Source organism: Choristoneura fumiferana, chromosome 15 (genome assembly GCF_025370935.1).
Source record: "Choristoneura fumiferana chromosome 15, NRCan_CFum_1, whole genome shotgun sequence".
In the NCBI taxonomy this organism is placed as follows: domain Eukaryota; kingdom Metazoa; phylum Arthropoda; class Insecta; order Lepidoptera; family Tortricidae; genus Choristoneura; species Choristoneura fumiferana.
Window position 1 is genome coordinate 11,987,323 of NC_133486.1, and position 19,220 is coordinate 12,006,542.

The following is a 19,220-nucleotide window of genomic DNA, read 5'->3' on the forward strand; positions in this document are numbered from 1 at the left end:
TATGGCAAATTTTGCTCTTCAGTTCAATTAATATAAACTGTGCCAAGACATTTATTTAAACGTTATTGTTTTGCCAATTATTTACTACCAATCTTATCGCAAGCCTGTGTGTCCGAACATGAGTTAAACTTAAACAGGAAAACAACTGTTTTATCCTTTTGTGCCCAATTTCCTTAAAGAATTCATTATGAATTCAGTGTTAACGAATGAACGAAGTGTTGGTAAATAAAATGTTGAAATTCCTTGGATCTGTTTTACTTCTGGTGGCGATTCTGGGGGTACAGTGTGAAAGAAAAAGATTTAATATCGACGGTAAGTGCTATTATAAAAAATGTAGCAGTTATATATTATTATACAAATTTCTGTTATTATTATCCTATTATTCGGGCTTTTATTTAACCCTTTTTAGGGCAACGGTCGCTGTTGCAACCATAAGACTGTGTCCATAATGAAGAATAATGATCGTAATCCATAAAACTCAAAATCAATAGTGTTCACATACTGTTATAAATATATTCAAAGATTTAAGAACTTATTGGATAGATTGTGAAAAAGATTGGCGCGAAAATTAAATCTTGCACTATAAAAGGTTAACTTGCAATGTATGTGTGTTTAGGTCAAATCTTGTAAGTCAAGTTGCAAGTTGACCCAGTTCTGGTAGCCAGACTGACTTGAAATTTGGTAGTAGGTACATGTATTTTATTTTATTATGTATTGAATGACAATGGCCTTGAGGGCCTTGGAAAGCCTTGGGGAGGCCTATGCCCAGCAGTGGACGTCTTTCGGATGATGATGATGATGATGATGATGATGAATAACTATAATATGCCATTTCTGTACCGGTATTATAGGTATGGTATAGTAGTGTTTAAGACTCATCACAAATACACATCATCTGTATTCTGAATCTGTAGGTATTGTGTGTGTGTGTGTGTGTGTGACCATCGTCTGTATATATACAACCTAGGGATCCAAGGCTAGAGTGTATTGGCTGTTACTGAACCAGAATACACGGGTCAGTTTTATGAAGAAAAAAAAAACTAGATCATGTGTGTAGTGTTGCGAGTGTGTGTGATTTTTGTCCTTTCAGATATCAAAGACTTCTCAGCAGTAATCGAATCTGGACCTTTGCGATTTATCAAAAGGGTGCTAATATGCTCCAACGAAGAGGCGTCGGAACAAATCATGGAACATCGCTTAGATATCTTTACTTTATTTCCCAATATGACCATAGAGTTCCTTGACGTCAGGCAATGTCCTCACGAGATCAGAAGCGACCGACACGGGGACAAATCCATACTAGCAGTGATAGCTCCAGAGCCTTTCGACGATATACCAGACTCAGAAGTTCCTATATATTTCTACGAAGCACCGTATTTTCTAGAAAATTTAGACGCTTATTCCAATAATATTCCCGCTCTTATTGACTGGCGACCGTTGAAACATGCATTCACCCATTTCTTCGAGCAGCAAGGTTGGATTAGGATTGCGATCGTTTCTGATAACTCGCCGTACAGCGCTGCGTTTGAAGAAGAGCTCGTCGGTCACTTCAATGAGAAGCAGTTGGTGTATAATGTACAGCGATGTGTGGAGACACTCCATCACGATTGTGACTTTAAAGAGGTAAGATCAGCATTTGGTTCCGGGTGAGAAACCCGAAGGGAGGGAAGGGGGTCTACTGAAGCTACTTTCTAACTGCTTATTGTTATGTCAGTTAATACTAACTAGTACAGTTGAGATCAAAGATATGTTTATACTTCACTAACTTGTCGCTGTCAGTCCATGTTTGAAATTTTGTATGAAATTGTCAAGAGACTTTTGGTGACGTGCATTGAGTAGGCAGCGCTAGTGCTGGTGGCGCGCTGCTGCGTCACAAACTACCAACTGCTTACCATGAAATAGACCCAATGCACGCCAATGTGACAAGGTACTAAAGTGTAAAGATATTTTTGAACTCGACTATATACAGTGTAAGGTTTCGTACAAAAATACGGCAAATATTCAATATAATTTATTGTTTAACTTCTAATGGCTAATTAGGAGTGATATTTTTCCTTTAGAATTTGTCACATACACTAATATACTTTTTTTAACTATGTATTTTATCCCTTTGTTTCCAGGCTTTGCAATTCATAATAGATAATAATGCGTTAATAGTGGTGGCGAATGTTGATGCAAGGAATGCATGGGTGCTATTGAAGCAGGCGAGAGAACACGGCGTGACGAGAAAGAACGAGTTCATCTGGCTAGCCCGAGACTGGCCTTTTGTAAATGTATCCAAGGTAACACAGTAGCGGCGTTAGGGTAGGGCGCGGTGGGGCAACCGGCCAGGGCGCCGGACTTATAGGGACGCCTGAAGTCCATATCTTCTAGAAAATTCCCAAAAGTTGGGGTCGTCTTGGAAAACTCGCGATGGCGCTGGAAGAGCTAAAACCGGCACTAACGCAGGGTGACTCCGTGTGTCCAAGGTAACACAGGGTGATACCGGATAGACTTGAAGGATTCAGTTGCGCTTGAAGGATGCGAAGCGCGTCAAAGTTCGGGAGTGGGAGCCCGTGACGTGACGCCCGTGCTAAATACTAATAATAATAAAGTATCGCACAGCGTGATGCCACAGAACAGAACTTCAACAAAAGAAAAAATACGTTTTTGAACTTTCGTGATTTTCACTCATTGTCAAAATACCACAAACAGGTTTTAAGGCGGTATCACACGGTTCATTTTTCGTTCATTTCTGTCTTTCATTGGGCATCTTTCACTCGAAATGACACGTCTGAACACAAAGTGTAACAAAAGAGCCGAATGAATTCATTAATGACCCGATTCAGCGATGTTGGATCGGTTTATTCGGCATCATTCATTCCACTCCGAATGAATGAAAAATGAACAGTCTGAACACAGAGAGAACGTTCACTCGGATTCGGCCATTTTGTCTCGAACCCTGTAGCAGACGGACGTCACGTCAAACGTCGCGGCAAAATGGTGTTCAAGTGGAACGAGAAAAAAAATACGTTGCTGTTTTTGAGGCTGTTTTTGGAGAATTTTAAAAATTACCAATGCCTTTGGAACCACAAACTTGACGAATACAAAGATAGAACAATACGGGCAAACTCTATTAAATCTCTAATTAGTGATTTAAACTTGGAGGTTATTGAAGAAGACATTAAAAATAAAATAAAGACGACGCAAATTAAATTTATTCCAAGACGCACGACTTCATTCGACGCCATATTGAAAGAAACCACGGATGAATGTTCTTTTTTACGTCATTCCATCTAAGCAGTGTGAACAAGGAATGAAAGAAAAATGTAGCTTTCATTCAAATGAACCGTCTGATACCCCATTTATCACGCTAAAAACAGGAGTAATATTTACCTCGATGCTTCGACCACATTACAGTGGCTGGTCATGAATAGAGTGAAGTGTGGGGTGTCAAGTCTGCCTAGCAGCGCCAGTCCTTCGAACTACCCGCACTTGGTCATTTTATTTGTCACCCCATTACACCGACACACAACCTAATAACGTCCGATCGTCGCTCCGAACATTCATCCCGACGCCGACACTTATGTATAACAGGATTCCACGAAGATGAAAGCTTATATGGGACTATCTGTGAGACCCTGTACAATTTGCTCTGTGTCACTTATTTCAGATTCATATTGTTGTATAAGCTGTTGGTTCTCCTTTAATAAATAAATAAATATCCGCATACCATTCTTGAATAGAAATGATGTTCCGTGGAGAGAATTTTGGGATTGTGTAGGTACGTTGAGGTAAATATTACTCGTGTGTTTTAGCGTGATAAGTCCTGTCTGTGGTATTTTGACTTTGAATAAATTTATGTCCAATATTTTCTTATAATCTAACTGGCGGTATAATAAGAACTAAGAATTCTTAGAACATTAGCCCAGTCTATATTTTCAGAAAGAGCTATTCGACATAAGCCCAATAATATCGCTAACGCTCGCTCCATTGATGAAAGAAACGGCTAACCCTGAGCTTCACAGCAAGGCCACTCGTGGGCCCCACCTGGCCAGGATCTTGCAGGGGCTGACTCTGGTGGAGGACGCTGTGAGACACACCAAGAGATACCGTATTGATCACTTCTACCGGTAAGATCATTATTGTTTAGATTTTTCGCTGTATTTTCTTTGGCAGTACAAAAAGCAAAAAAATTTAACCGACTACAAAAAACCATGAAAGTCGGTCGGTGCCTTAGCACGAGCCAGCAGGAGTGATTGAAGCTCAATATAAAGTGCGTAGGTGAGGTAGATGACTATAGTATAGGTCCACTCCTGGTTTTTTGTAGTTGGTGAAATTTTTTGTTATAATTTTTTTTCAGGTTTTTTAGTGTAAATAATCTAAGATACAATAGTTTAATATCAACTATCAACTGCTCGTCAACTTTTACGAAAGATTGCTTATTCCGATGCTGAGACGTTTATTATTGAGCAGTCCTGGTGCTTCACCACCCGTTTTACCATATTTTTTTTATTTTTTTATTTTTTTATTCGACTGGATGGCAAACGAGCAAGTGGGTCTCCTGATGGTAAGAGATCACCACCGCCCATAAACATCTGCAACACCAGGGGTATTGCAGATGCGTTGCCAACCTAGAGGCCTAAGATGGGATATCTCACGTGCCAGTAATTTCACCGGCTGTCTTACTCTCCACGCCGAAACACAACAGTGCAAGCACTGCTGCTTCACGGCAGGATTAGCGAGCAAGATGGTGGTAGCAATCCGGGCGGACCTTGCACAAGGTCCTACCATATGCATTACGAGGAGCATAAATTGCTTAGCAACTGTGTCAAAGTAATTAAAATTCAACTCGTGAAATACTCGTTATTGAGTAGTAACTCTGATGGTCAACTGTGGTCTTCATCATCAGTTCCACTTCACCAAATGATGATTTTCAAGAGCAAATGCACGAGCTACTACTAAATATATCCAATTTACTATAGGTGTCCCTACAACATTTGAAGACGAACGCAAAAAAAATGCAACCAAATTGATAACCTCCTTTTTTGAAGTCGGTTAAAAAGAAAGGTACTACTGCGAATAATCCGATTGTTTCGGATGTTCAATATCCACAATTACAACCTTTTTAACCTGGTTATACCGCTAGCATGGCCGCCCCTTATTTTGCATAGGTAACATTCATTGTTATAATACGAATTCGCCTAACAGATTTGGCATATTATTGAACTAGCTTAATAATAAAAAGTATAACATTTATTTCGCATAATAATGAATCGGTATAAATGAAATATGCATAATATTACTAACTAATTGTCATAAAACGAAGTCGCTTAATTTTATCAATTGAGCGAATTTGATGGGTCAGAGCAAAACCGACTCGGTAAGTTAGGTTTTTTTTTTAATGGAATTGTCACTGTGACAGTATTTCAATTTTTTTTCCAGAGACATCGCGAAGCACATGAACAGTGCCATAATAAAAGATACATACGACGCGCGGGCGTTTATTCGCAAAATTGACGTAAACGACAAGAGTGAAGTCCTCACCATTGTCGTCGCCAACAGCCAGTTGGTAACCAGCGTTACCACCGTCAACAACTCCACCCCGAAGGTTTACGATGTGATAGACTGTAAAATTATGAGAAGCAATGTCTTCACCGATCCCTGTAACGATTTCTGGATCAGCTTAATTGTGCTTGTCGTGCTGCTGTTCATACTTTTGTTATTTCTTATAATACATGTCTACGTTCGTTATTTTGCCTATTTTGAAAATGTGTCAAATGCGAGGAAGACAAACTAGCATTTTTCTTGGAGCTATGTGGTTTCATTAATTATATATCGGAAAGACTGAACTATTGACGTTGACGACATTTTGCCGACAATTAGTGGTAAATATATTAAAATTGTATTCGTGTTACAAGTAAGAAGTAGATTTAAGATAATTATAAATGTATCAAATAATATTTAAAGTAATTTTATTATCAAGTTATACATAGTATGTGCAATCTAAATATGTCATGAAGTTATATTCAATTTATTGTAAGTATGTTTCAAACACAAACCTTGTATTGTTTCTGAATAAATCTATATATAAATAAAAATGAATCGTAAAATGTGTTGCTAAGCGCAAAACTCGGGAATGACTGGTCCGATTTCATTAATTCTTTTTTTGTTGCGTTTGATACTATCAGGAGAAGGTTTTTATGGAAGAAAATACAGAAAAAGTACAACGGGGCGAAGCCGCGGCAACAGCTAGTAAATAAATAAATAATAAATATGGATTGGGTAAACATATTTTCGCGATGTACTTAGTAATTATTTTATTTGCTTACTTTATTTAGTTTGACACGTTCCCCGTGTGACACATGTGATACAGTCACCAGCATTAATAACTGCCACAGCGGAGCGTTCAAAAATATCTGACACGTCCTTTCGGCCCTAGAAATAGAGTCGTATGAAATATTTATGCACGCTTGTTGTGTCAGATATTGGTGCTGCTGCTGACTGTACTCGTGACTGGTTAACTTAATTTTGTACGGAACACTTATCTGAAAAAAAAAAATTCTTTGAAATCGACTAATGAAAAACCAACAAGACGAGATATACCTATGTACCTGCTTCATCTTTGTCTGATACGTCATTATTAGTATTTCGCTCCCTTTCTATCTTATGACATAATTTAAATCGTCTCGATGGCTTTGCTTTATATAGCACTATTCCCACCGGTGAGGAGCAAAAGATAGTATTTTTTTAGGACGAAAATTTAATCGCTTTTGTTGTCCCCGACTGACAATTTTTTTATACTAAAAACACTCTCTTCCCTACTCGCCGGCGGTCGAAATAGTGCCTAAATATTTTTTAGTAAAATTGTAAAAAACGTTTACACATAGTTTTAGGTACTTAACGGTAAAATAAAAAATATATGTCTGTTTATCGGCCAAGATTTTTAATCAACTCCTTGAGGTACCGGATGTCTTTGTGGTCGCGGATCTCCTCCTCGTCGAATTCGGGGGGAGGGGTGGACCGCGTTGGCACCAACGGGCCCGGTAGGTTGCTGATGAAGGAACGGACCTGCAAGGACATAAATTTAACCTAGTAAAGCTCACAATGGGCAGGCCATATAGCACGGAGAACAGATGGCTGTCGGTGCCGAGAAGTTCTCGAATCGAGACTCGGCAAGCGCATGCGGCTTGGGTAGTAACCAGCAACGAGATGGAAGGAAGACCTGGTTAAAGTCGCGGGTTCATGGTGGATGCATGCCGCGTTCTACCGAAGCAACTGGAGATCTATGGGGGACGGCTACATCCAACAGTTTATTATTATGATGATGAAGACGCATTTTCCGAGGATGTGTAACGTGCTTTTCTAAAACTAGTGCGTCAGTGCACACACAAAGTTCAACTTTTACAAAACTGGTGGCCGCTTAACGAATTCATGGCAACACAGGTTCTTGACGTCTGAATGTTGGATGACGAATTGTGAGTAACGTGATTTATGTAGGTCTATGGGGGAGGCCCATGTTCAACAGTGGACATCTACGATTGAGATGATGATGATGAAGGCTGACAATACTAAATTTAGGCTGTGTTTCCACCAGAGATTTGCGTAGATGTGATGCGAGGAATGTGCTTGCCATGAACCAATAGAAACGCTTCATTTACCAATCCTCGGTCAGCGCAGCTCTAGTGGACACAGCTCAGCGGAGTGAGGATAGGTAAATGAAGCGTTTCTATTGGTTTATGACACATTTTTCGCAACGCATCCTCGCACATCTATGGTGGAAACGCAGCGTTAGAGCGACAAGTTCTTTTTAAAACACCCGATGCAAAAAGATGGGTGTTATAAGTTTGACGCCTATGTCAGCCAAGTCTCTTAGCGGAACCAGAAACGGAAACAGATGTCAAAAGTAAATTTTAGCAGTAACGGACACTGAAACGGAAGTGTAAATACTATGAAAAAATACCCCTTTTTTACAAACATATTTTTTATTAAATATCAAATACACACCAAAACCAGATCAGAAATTTCCCGCGCACTCTACCGCCAGGCGACTCGTACGCGCCTCGTCTGCCGTGCCTGCGCCCCTCTCAACTCTCACTCAACCGTCCTAAACTTTCCGTAATAAAAGTTGCGGAAACAGAAACAGAGGTCTGTTGCATCACTAATCGTGGCTCTCAACCAGGCTGACCGATTTTGATGTGATTTTTTTTACGTGAAAACAACTAAACTCTTGTGGTTGGTGCGGCCCGTGCCTAGCTGGCGAAGGAAGGCGAACTTACAATTTCGCCGTCGACCTTCTGTCTGGTCACCGGTTTGGTAATGGTTATGATGAGTGCACGTCACTGGTTTTTTAGTTGAGCACTTGCGAGGTAATAATAAATTAATTTAGGAAAGTTTTTTTATGAAGATGACAGTGAAAGAACCACGTGGCATCAGAGGCGTTAGCTAAGGCTTGTCCATCTCCTTGCATACCAGGTATATTTCATTAAAATTAGTTTCGTCATTTCTGAGATAACCTTTGAAATTACAGACTCGCGGTTTTTAATTTTTTTAAGTTGGTTAGATTATTGTAAAAAAGCCATCGATTTAAAAGTGATTTTATAAAAAAGATGAATAAGTATAATAAGCACCTTTGAGTTGACTGCCCGCAGATTCTGAAGCAGTTTCAGAGCTGATCGCTTTTCTGCTGGGTGCGAAGTTTGATATAACCGTAACGCTCGATGGAACTGAAATTGAAGTACAAATAACTGAGTTTGGGGGAGTCCATTAATTACGCGAGGTCTTTAAGGGGGGGAGGGGGTCAAGTAAAATCTTTCCAAATCTCACTTTGGGGAGAGGGGGGATTTCAAACACAGAAAACCGTGTAAAATTGCGTGAAAGTAAAGTTTAAGTTGAAATATTTATTATTTAATTTAATCACAGTGATTTTAAACTACGGCAATATTCTCAAATCACAAATCTTTGCTGGTCGTAAATAAAATTAATAGAGCATATTTTTTTTGTATTTCTCTTTTTTTATTCCAACGGGCTTACAGCCAAAACCCATTTCAAAAAATCTCACGTGAGATTTGGGTAGGGGGGAGGTAGTTAAGGAAAATCTTATGAAATCTCACCAGGGAGGGCGGAGTCAAAAAATCCTAAAAACTGTCTCACGTAATTTATGGACGCCCCCTTTTTCGGAATTTATTTGCGAAATTGGTTTCGTAATTTACCACGGGCTTTACGGTGAAGGAAAACATCGTAAGGCTGCACACTCCAGCGGAGCAATTCAATGGTGTGTCTGAAGTTCCCAATACGCACTAGGCTCGCATGGGAACTAAGATCCAAGCCCTCTTACTCGGAGAGGTCTGTGCCCAGCAGTGCGACGTATATGGACCGACGAGATAAACTTAGTAGTATACCCTTTCCAGCAAACACCAGGTGTCCCGGTACTGCTGTAGAAATATGACAGGACTCAGCACCGCAGCGTAGAATGCTGCTTCTCTGTCTAGCACGTCGTCTCCCTCTGACATGGAGTTGATTGTGGCTCGCAACTTGTGTAGAAAGAGGGTGTTGGCTTTCTCTTTGTCAAAACTGAAAGATAACAATTTCTTTACTTTGGTGATTATCTAAATACTTTGGTGGCTAAATACATGGCGAAAGGGATTGAAGGCAGTCAAAGGAAAAGGGCTTTCTCAAAGGGCTAGCAACGCCTCCATAACTCAGCTTATGTTAAGGATGTCCATTGGCGGCGGTGATCGCGTTCAAGAAGTTGACCCAACTGCTCGTTTTCTCGCTGTGATATTATAAAAAGGTCTCTTATCTGAGAGAATGCCTGTGACCAGTAGTAGGTCGTACGTAGAATACAAAACAATACAATGACTCTTTATTGTACACCGCAAAATAGACATTCACAGAAAGAAAATTACAATGTAAATATAGGCGGCCTTATTGCTTGATGATCTTAAAAAGTTTTTTAGTAATAAAAAAGCCGTGGTTTGTCCTTGTTCTCTATCGTTTGCCCGAATTTCACATGCCCGAATGTATAGTTTTCTAGAATTTTCATTTGCCATAAAGTAATTTATTCCTGAAATAGTAATTTCTTCACAGTTGATATTAAACTAATCTAACCTAATCTACTGCATTTTAAATGATGACATTTAAAAAAAAACCTGAAACAGCACGGTTCTATATATTTTACAGCAAACGTTGGTATGGCAAGTGAAATTCGGGCAAATGAAATTCGGGCAAGTAAAGGTGAATGGTGCTATGTATGGCATCTCAAGCAGAGGATCGCGGGTTCAAATCCAGACTCACACCTCTGAATTTTTCAAAGTTCATATTCGAATTTACATTTGATATTTACCACGAGCTCTACGGTAAAGGAAAAGGTGTATGCGAAGTTCCCAATTCGTTCTGGGCCCTCGTGGAAACTACGGTACAAGCCCTCTCATCCTAAGAGGACGCTTCTGTCTCCCAGTATATACACCGAAATGTGTGTGTGTTTGTGTATATTATATATGTGTGTCGATAAATAAAAACACGGTACGTAGAGCCACCAGCATTAATATTTGCCACAGCGGAGCGTGCAAAAATATCTGACACGTCCTTCCGGCCCTAGGAATAGAGACGTATCAGACATTTATGCACGCTTGTTGTGTCAGGTATTGGTGCTGGTGACTGTACTACTGGTATAGTTAGGTTTAATGTTGTTGGAGTGTAATTGGTGTGCGCCGGGGCAGATATTTGTATGAATAATACAAGTTTGTTGTGTGAATGTTTGTTCTCGGGTCTTGGGTGTTTAATATGTACGAGTATATAAGTATTTATTTATCTATATAAGTATGTTTATCCGTTGCCTAGCGTCCATAGTACAAGCATTACTTAGTTTGGGACTAGGTCAATTGTTGTCTAGTGACCCATGTTATTTATTTATTTATTTAATGTTATTTTGAAATCCGTGTAGAATAACATACGTAAGTAGGTACAATTTTAATTGAAACGTCATGAGAATATGCGTTCCGGTGGCCACTACCAATTAATAAAATCGCCAGTTATTGATTACTAGAAGTAATTAAAATGCAATTTTAGTATCCAAATTTGCATTGCAGTTTGATGAAATGTAAATAGCCAGCGGCCTCTGAAATAACTCGAGCACCGAGTGTTTACCGCCCATAATGACTGCATTTAACGATCATTATAATTTAATGAAGTTATAATAATGAACCACAATTTAACTAGCCAAGCTGGGCAGCTCAATTTCGTTCGAATAATCGTCAATTGGACGTTAAAAGCGCTCCTTATTTATAGACAGTCCAGGTCATAAATACCTATACAATACATATTTATGGATACAGTTCTAACGATATTTTGGCATCTTATTAAGGTATAGTTGCGAACCGGCATTATGGGCCACTAGCCACAGTTCATGATATAGCAAAGTCATACATAGAGTGATGTAGGATAACTATACTTCCTCTCATTGCAAAACAAAACTGGAAAGCAATTGACAAACATTTATAAAAAAATCTAATAACAGCCTTTCCGATTAGTGGTGTATGCTGCTAGAGTTAATGTCATTTCATTAATTAATAGATGTAATAACGGTAATTAGATTAGTTAAAATCTTTAAAAACTAAGATCAGAATCTAAGTGGAAGATTTTTTGTATTTCAGTGAAATACTTTAACAGTTTTTTTTTAATATGGAATTTTTAGTACACTGCTTTTAAAAAAAGTTTTAGTTAATTGAAATGAAAACAACGTTAAGCACCAATTCATTCGTTCCGATTTATAATATCTATTCAATTTTTTTTAAAAATTATATAAAACTGTACAGTTTTTTCACACACATGATATGATAAAAAAAAGGCAAAAAATCTTGTTTGTTGTATGGGAGCCCCCCTTAAATATTTATTTTATTTTAATTTAATTATTTATTTTTAAAGTGATTACACAACTAAAGATTTTGTGAATATTTCAAGCGTCTACCTGTTGCCGTTATTAATGTCAAGCAAAAAACGGCAAAACAATCACGTTTGTTGTCTATACAAAGAGCCCCCCTTAAATATTAATTTTATTCTGTTTTTAATATTTGTTTTTATAGCGGCCATAGTAATACATAATCTGTGAAAATTTCAGGTGTCTAACTATTACGACTCAAGAGATAGATAGAGTCCTGTGACAGACGCACGGACAGACAGACAGACGGACAGCGGAGTCTCAATAATAGGATTCCGTGGGCACCCTTTGGGTGCGGAACCCTAAAAAGGCACCTACCGGTCGAATTGTGCAGTCTAATCGTTTGGATTTTTCGTGTGCTGTCTGTGAGCCCTAACGCTTCGAAATAAATTAAAGGCTGATCAGGAATATAAAAAACCTGACGCGAGGGCAGCACTTCTACGTTTTATATTGCAACATTCTTTACACTTACTATACTATAGGTACCTATCAGTCATATTCATATTGACAACGGTTTTGGTGATGTTATTTAAAGGAATATTTTCTATCCCTCAGACTTTTTCTATGAGAAATACTTTTATACATTGTGAATTATTTTCCTTCCAAAGATATGGATAATCTTTGGCATTTTATCACACAAAAACATAAAATAACACTTTAAAATACCACGCGCAAACAACGTTAAACTTTGACAGCAATAGACAGATGACATTTGAATTAAGTGTTACCAGTGCAAGAAATTAGATCTATTGGTTTTCCACAATATGGCGAAGTTTTTTATATTTCTGGTCAGCCTTTACCAATATCAAAATACCAGTTCCCAAGTGTATTGCTCATGACATCATGACTTACTAAGGCAGTATAGCATAGAAGCGCCTAACGATGTCTCTGGAGGTGGGCCTCACGGCTGCGCAGGACGGCGCGAGTGCAAGCTGCCCGGTCGAGCGCGCAGAAGTATCCTCTGTCGTCATATCCATATCTAAATCCAGTTCTAGCTCCGAACATGATGACCACTATAAAACCACAATGACTGGATGAATATACTCCGTTATCAAGCGGCCAGTTTGGTGGCTAACTAACAATACCTATACTTGGTTTGGATAGGTATTTAACTAAATGTAAACAAAACAACGTCAATTGGTGTCTTAAATATTGAAATTCCCCCATTATACTACCTAAACATTTCCATTTCTGTATCGAAATACACTAGTCTAGTTTGTATTCCAATGATAGATAATCCTTGAATGTACCAAATCTGGCAGCTGAAGTTTGTTAACATTTAGTTAAATACCTATCCAAACCAAGTATAACGTTAGTGATGTGCAATGTCACTAATTTTTTTTATTTAAATTTAATTTTCAGCTACAATTTGGAGTTCCCATACATAGCTACAACGTCGAACCATGGATAGTTTGTATTGCACATCACTAATGTTAGGTACCCTAGCCACCAAGCTGCCCGCTTGATAACGGGGTCTACTGATGAAACATATTAATGATGATTGACGAAACATGATGGATGACTCAGCATGATGCATCAGCATCTTGGAGATGTTGTGTTAGATACGAAGCGCGTTATACACGCGCTTCTCATGCTCTACCCATAATCTGTTTGAATATTACTTAAAATAGGCTACAGTGCTTTCATTCTAGCATGGTGCGGGTGACACCTGTCAATATCACAAACTAGCGAGTGAGTGTCGAAACTTGAGTCGATAAAACTAATAATTTAAATTCTTAATCGTAATTAATGTCATCATTAATCCGATTATTACGCTAATTTTGATGAGAATATTAGTGAAATTCTAGGTTGGAATATTATTTGCCACTAAAGTAAGGTTTACAAGAATGTTCGTTACTTACCAATTAATAAGTACCGATATAACTCAAGATTCATTAGGTCCCATCACTAAACGAGTCTCTGGTGTTACGTTACACGCATATTACGTTTCTTCACTTAATTGTGGTTTGGATTTTATTAATTGAAAAGCTTTTGCCCGCGGCTTCGCTCGCGTTAAATTTGGGGTAACATACAATTAATTTCTGCGATCCTATTTTCATGTTTCGTTTGATTTCTCGGAGGATTACATGGAAATACAAATACAGACAGACGTTGATTTAGACAGATGGTGCATGGAATTCAAAAATCAACATACATACGTACCTACCTAATTAATCATAATTCGTACCAACTTTGAAACCCTGTTTCGCTGATTCAGGGGTGGAATTTTGGAAAACGAGTACTGCGCGTTTCTTTTGCCCGCGACTTTATACACGATACTTATAGGACTATAAAAATCTGAGAGGTTAAATTCACTTCGTAGGTATAACATAGTTCTTTATGTTCAAATATTTTACGCTAGTCATATTCAGGCTACAACTGAAATATACTTCCATATATTTAGACCGCAGCAACTTTTTTTCAGTAAAACGAACCGGTGCATCAAGTATCACCCGCATCATGCTAGAATGAAAGCACTGTAATATCCAGTGGTCACTCCGTAGAATAGGAATACCTACTCCACCACGCTATCGTTATTTATTAACTACATAGTGGCGAATAAAGGGTATCGCATTGGGAAAATTCTTATTTAAACGTAGGTATAAAATGGCTGAAATGTATTTAATAATTTTTACACTAAAGCCCAGTTTGGAGATGCAACAAAACTTGTGCGAGTTGCATCAGATTTCGAGGCCGTGAATCGAAAGATTGACGTGGACTAATGAGCGCCGCAATGAATTACAACTTGCAAAATATTTCTTGTAGGTTTGGGTTAAGGTGACAGCTCATTAGTAGAGCCACCTAGCACTGATCCGCACCCTTGCCACGAGCGCTTAGTATTCTTTATATTGATTTGTATGGGCATTCGCTCACTACATCAACTCCGTAGTGTCACGGTACGGCGAGAGGACCCGTCGGTGATAGCTCGTTGCCCGCACGCTTGTGATGCGGCGCTCTCCACCCATCCTTTAGTACTACTCGGAAATTCGTAGACCACGCGAGGTCCACTCGTTGTCAACGCGGCGTCCACCCGTGGACCAACAGTCGACAACGAGTGGATGCCGAACGACGGGGTGCTGGTCGGGTGCCGGGTGGCACCAATGCGCTGGAACCTTAGAGTGAATGTCAGAGCGGGAGACTTCTTACCATTAAAGATAACCAAAGAAAAATATGGAATTTAGATCCCATCTCTGCAACCCTCGATCACACGTCATATTTTCCCAATTACACGAATCACGTAGACATTTGTAATTTAACAATAAATACACTTTTAAATTAGAGCATTGTTGTGGTAGGATTTGAAGTATTTGACTGACTTCCATGATGTTTGACGCAGTGACAGACTAAGTAAGTTTTCACTGATAAGATTTGTAGGAAAACCTTCTTTTAAAGATTACCTAAAAAGTTAGATTTTTAAAAATGGCTCTACTTATTTGGAGACGGAGATCAATTTTGCCATAGAGTACGATTCCAGAGCTGCCGAGCACAATATAGTAGTATTAGTATATACTTTGAACGTCTACATATTTTCTAAGTTAGGTACTTTGCTAAGTTTGCTAGGTTAGATTATGGATAATTCCAAAGATTCCAGATTATTATATTTATTTCATAGATTAGATAGATGTCAGAGGCCTTATTGTCGGACATTTACCTAATGACTCATCTACACACTACGGAACTACACGAAACACACTACACATTACATACACTACGGAATCACAATAGTTTTCACCACTTTTTTGTCACAGGAGTACGGGAACAGAGGCCGTATTGCCTAAAGTTTTTGACACTCGCGATTGCAATCAAATGACAGATTTCGCATATAAAAATTGACATTTGATAGCGATCGCGAGCGCCATTAACGTTAGGCAATACGGCCTCAGGTAGAAAGAAATCGTGAATGCGATCGCGAGTCCCCGGGAGGTAGACAATACGGCCGTATTCAGGTGAGGAGAGTGCTAAAAAAGCTCCCTTAACACATTCAGTGCCAAGAACACGCTACGAGCGTAGCGCGTAGCGAATGCGGCGGCGAATGTGTTAAGTTAAATTCAAATGGCTGATTTTAAATAGTGTTCTGTACCTCAGTTTGTAAACACGGATATTTTCAGTTGTGCCGCGTTTGCCGCGAAGTGTATGCTGCATTAAAATCATGGGGGGCAAGTTGATATGGAGAGTGAGAAAAGTATGAATATGTATTGGTTGGAATTGGTGAATTCATTCGAGTTTCAGTTTCGACGTACAGGAATGATCAAGCGAGCCAAGTCCAAGACAGGACTGGTTTGGTTGCTTTACATTTGACAACTTTTTTAGAATCTCCAGGTGGGGGGGCAGCTGCTGGCAGGGTCGTAGAAATAAGCCACAAGGGTTCCTGTGTCCCTGCCGCCATTCGGCGAGGCGGAATTTCCGGCGAGTTTTTTGTGGGTAGGCCAGGGCCTTCTGCTCCGGGAGTCCCATATACCCGCCCCGGTCCCCCGGCCGGGCGGAATGCGTGGGACAGCTGCCCCTCTCTGCTCCCCCTGGAGACGCCCATGATGCCAGTGTCAAACCAGTGTTTCTTAAAATTTCATTCAAATGAATAAACAAGCTATTATTGGGTCATCGTTCATCCACCATTACCTCTCATATTTCGTTTATAGATTTTTTTTACCGTACAAAAACCTACTAGACACTGGCAAAATTGTCCTCCGATGGACAGAGCCATATTTTCCTATAAAAAAACAACAACAAGTTATTTTTTGCTAACTAATTTATTTTGGCTGTAAGTAGTTAGGTAAGTATAAGTATAAGTAGGTAAGTATAAGTATCTCAGTTTGTCAATTGTATTTTGTTTCTTTTTTTTGTACAATAAAGAGTTTACATACATACATACGTGTATATTTAATTTTACATATTTAAGAGTAGGATTATTTTTTATTTCCGTTAAATTGAAGGGAACATTTAACAGGTCATTATTATACGTACATTACTCCTATATTTTATGCTTGTTACTGATTAAATTCTTTTAATGACAATTTTTTAGTAAAATAATTTTACTTCTTAGAATAGTTTGGCGTTACGGTAGCACATAAAAATACTTACATAGATGATTCAGATATTAACCTTCCTCTTGGTTTTGTCTTAGTGTGTGTGTTGGTGTGTGTTGTTTATTCAGTCTGTGAAGTGAGCATAATAGAGAAATAAATAAATAAATAAACATTTACGTAAGGCAACCAGGAGAGCGAGAGTGTTATATATATCTCTGGATGGCTTCACCGCAGTTGTCTTCACTGACGTCAGGTAATTAATGTACACATACATGGGGATCGAGTTGCTACGGCCATTCCACTAGTGAATATTCGCCTTTATGAAATCTTTCTAAAAGTAGTTAAATTACTTGGCAACTTTCTCAATCTTTGATCCTGCAAGCCTCGAACGCTTACTTAGTCTGCAACGTTACTTCAGATAAGCTAAAAGCTTCGAGATTTTAAGTTAATTTATTTTGTTAACGTAAACTTGAAGCATTTAAATAAGTTTGATGCATTCCCTTATAACTTGAGTGCAGCTGCATCCAAAAAGAAAAGAACTTTTATTGATGTGGTAGTTGCTAATACAGTGAAATAGAGTAGATGAAAATACTAATTTTGTGCTTTTACTAAAGCACTATTAGACCCGGAGATGGTGACACAAATTATAAGATCATTTGTACCAGTATGGCGGTTCTTCAGGGGTCTAATTACGGAATGATAAAAAGGAAATGATGTAGGTCACAGCGCTGGTACCGGCGGCCCAATCGCGTGGGCGTCAATTGAACGTGTCGGATAAATAACGAGTGTCGAACGATTTGTTCCACAAAAATGCTTGTATTTTCCGATAGTCGATAAAAAAAGAAGTAGGTGGTAGCGCAATGCCATACTTCTCCGGTGTGACTTACCAATGCGAATGCATTAATTAAAAAAAAAACAATTCAACCATTTGTTCCAGGCTAATTTTTGCACAGCTAATCATCGTCGAGTCCTTTCACGACATATACCATGCCATACTTTTCTGGCGGTTCCAAATGGCCGCCATACCGTCGCAAAGGAGTATGTTTTTTTCGCAAAACGATTTGTACCAGTATTGCATTTGGATTTTTGGAAAGTATTTGATAAAATTTGACCGTTATTATATTTTCCATACTTCTAGTTGGGGAAAAAGTGCTGCCATAAAAAAGCATGCTAATGCAACAAGCAACAGCAAGCTGCATTGAAAAGCTTATTTATTCGAGACGTTTTGGAAATGCGACTAAAATACGTAAAAACATTTTTTACATCATCGAATCATTGTATTCTGTTCGTTTAGATGTAATCCTACCTAAAAAAAGATATTCCAGATTGTAACCATGGGGTGGACGACTGTCAGACTTAAGCCAAGATGATAAAAAAAAATCTTTTTGACGATGTGTACCAGTATGGCATTTGGATTTTTGGAAATGATATGATACAATGTGACCCTTATTATATTTGCCATACTTCTAGTTGAGGGAAAAAGTGGCGCCAAACTTACGCCAAATATAAGAATTTTGAAAAATTTCGCCACCTCTCACAGGTATGGCATTATCAGACTTCTATTTATGATCATACACTGAACTGTTAAAAAAAAATAGGCTGGTACATATCGTTGTGCAAAAAAAAAATTACTCCTTTGCGGCGGTATGGCGGCCATTGGGAACCGTCTGAAAAGTATGGCAAGTATGAGTGTATTCCGTGAATGGCTACTCGACGATGATTAACTGCGCAAAAATTAGCCGGGTACAAATGGTTGAATTGTTTTTTTTTTAATTAATGTATTCGCGTCGGTATGGCGGGCTGTAAGTCACACCGGAGAAGTATGACATTACGCTACCGCCTAAATCTTTTTTTTGTGAAACAAATCGTTCGATACTCGTTATTTATCCGACACATTCGATTAACGCCCACGCGATTGGGCCGCCGGTACCAGCGCTATGACCATCATTTTCTTTTTTGTCATTCCGTAATTAGACCCCTGAGGAACCGGCATACTGGTACAAATGGTCTAATATTTTGTGTCACCATCTCCGGGTCTATATCGAACAATGATAAATTAAACTTAAAACACTAAGCAATTTATGTATTCGAAAAAGGTAAGCTGTAAAAAAAAACTATAAAATCCGTCAAGCAACTTTTTAATTAGCTTGTTGCCATGTTAATGTCTCCTAGGTGATTTCTTAAAAGTATGATGTTATGGGGCATGAGGTACGGTTAGCACCAAAAGTAGCTGGTTACTTTTCCGTAGCCAAAATGGCAAAAGCGCGGAACCCTTATAG

At 38.8% G+C, this 19,220-nt stretch overlaps 2 protein-coding genes and 1 long non-coding RNA gene across 3 annotated transcripts in view; 1 reads left to right on the forward strand and 2 right to left on the reverse strand.

Annotated features, from left to right (window-relative positions):
• The window catches only part of LOC141435628 (uncharacterized), a 226,363-nt gene that overhangs the window by 190,960 nt on the left and 16,183 nt on the right, over positions 1-19,220 (reverse strand). The gene's annotated exons all lie outside the window — the stretch shown is intronic.
• On the forward strand, positions 199-5,942 carry LOC141435638 (uncharacterized). The gene is made up of 5 exons (XM_074098377.1): positions 199-312; positions 1,091-1,623; positions 2,121-2,282; positions 3,925-4,112; positions 5,425-5,942. The coding sequence occupies exons 1-5, from the start codon at positions 207-209 to the stop codon at positions 5,777-5,779; spliced, it is 1,344 nt and encodes a 447-aa protein (XP_073954478.1). The 5' UTR covers positions 199-206; the 3' UTR covers positions 5,780-5,942.
• LOC141435641 (uncharacterized) lies at positions 6,905-15,223 on the reverse strand. Its single transcript, XM_074098379.1, has 5 exons — positions 15,065-15,223; positions 12,770-12,930; positions 9,381-9,552; positions 8,610-8,705; positions 6,905-7,050 (listed from the first exon to the last, which is right to left on the reverse strand). The coding sequence occupies exons 1-5, from the start codon at positions 15,104-15,106 to the stop codon at positions 6,910-6,912; spliced, it is 612 nt and encodes a 203-aa protein (XP_073954480.1). The 5' UTR covers positions 15,107-15,223; the 3' UTR covers positions 6,905-6,909.

What these genes read in the sequence shown, in the direction of transcription:
- LOC141435638 (XM_074098377.1), top strand. Translation starts at nt 207, where the DNA reads ATGAACGAAGTGTTGGTAAATAAAATGTTGAAATTCCTTGGATCTGTT. An exon ending in ACGATTGTGACTTTAAAGAG is followed by an intron (nt 1,624 to 2,120) that starts GTAAGATCAGCA and finishes CTTTGTTTCCAG; the next exon opens with GCTTTGCAATTCATAATAGA. An exon ending in CGTATTGATCACTTCTACCG is followed by an intron (nt 4,113 to 5,424) that starts GTAAGATCATTA and finishes TTTTTTTTCCAG; the next exon opens with AGACATCGCGAAGCACATGA.
- LOC141435641 (XM_074098379.1), bottom strand. Translation starts at nt 15,106, where the DNA reads ATGGGATCTAAATTCCATATTTTTCTTTGGTTATCTTTAATG. An exon ending in TTCTATGCTATACTGCCTTA is followed by an intron (nt 9,553 to 12,769) that starts GTAAGTCATGAT and finishes GTTATCTTTCAG; the next exon opens with TTTTGACAAAGAGAAAGCCA. An exon ending in CCTGGTGTTTGCTGGAAAGG is followed by an intron (nt 8,706 to 9,380) that starts GTATACTACTAA and finishes CTTCAATTTCAG; the next exon opens with TTCCATCGAGCGTTACGGTT.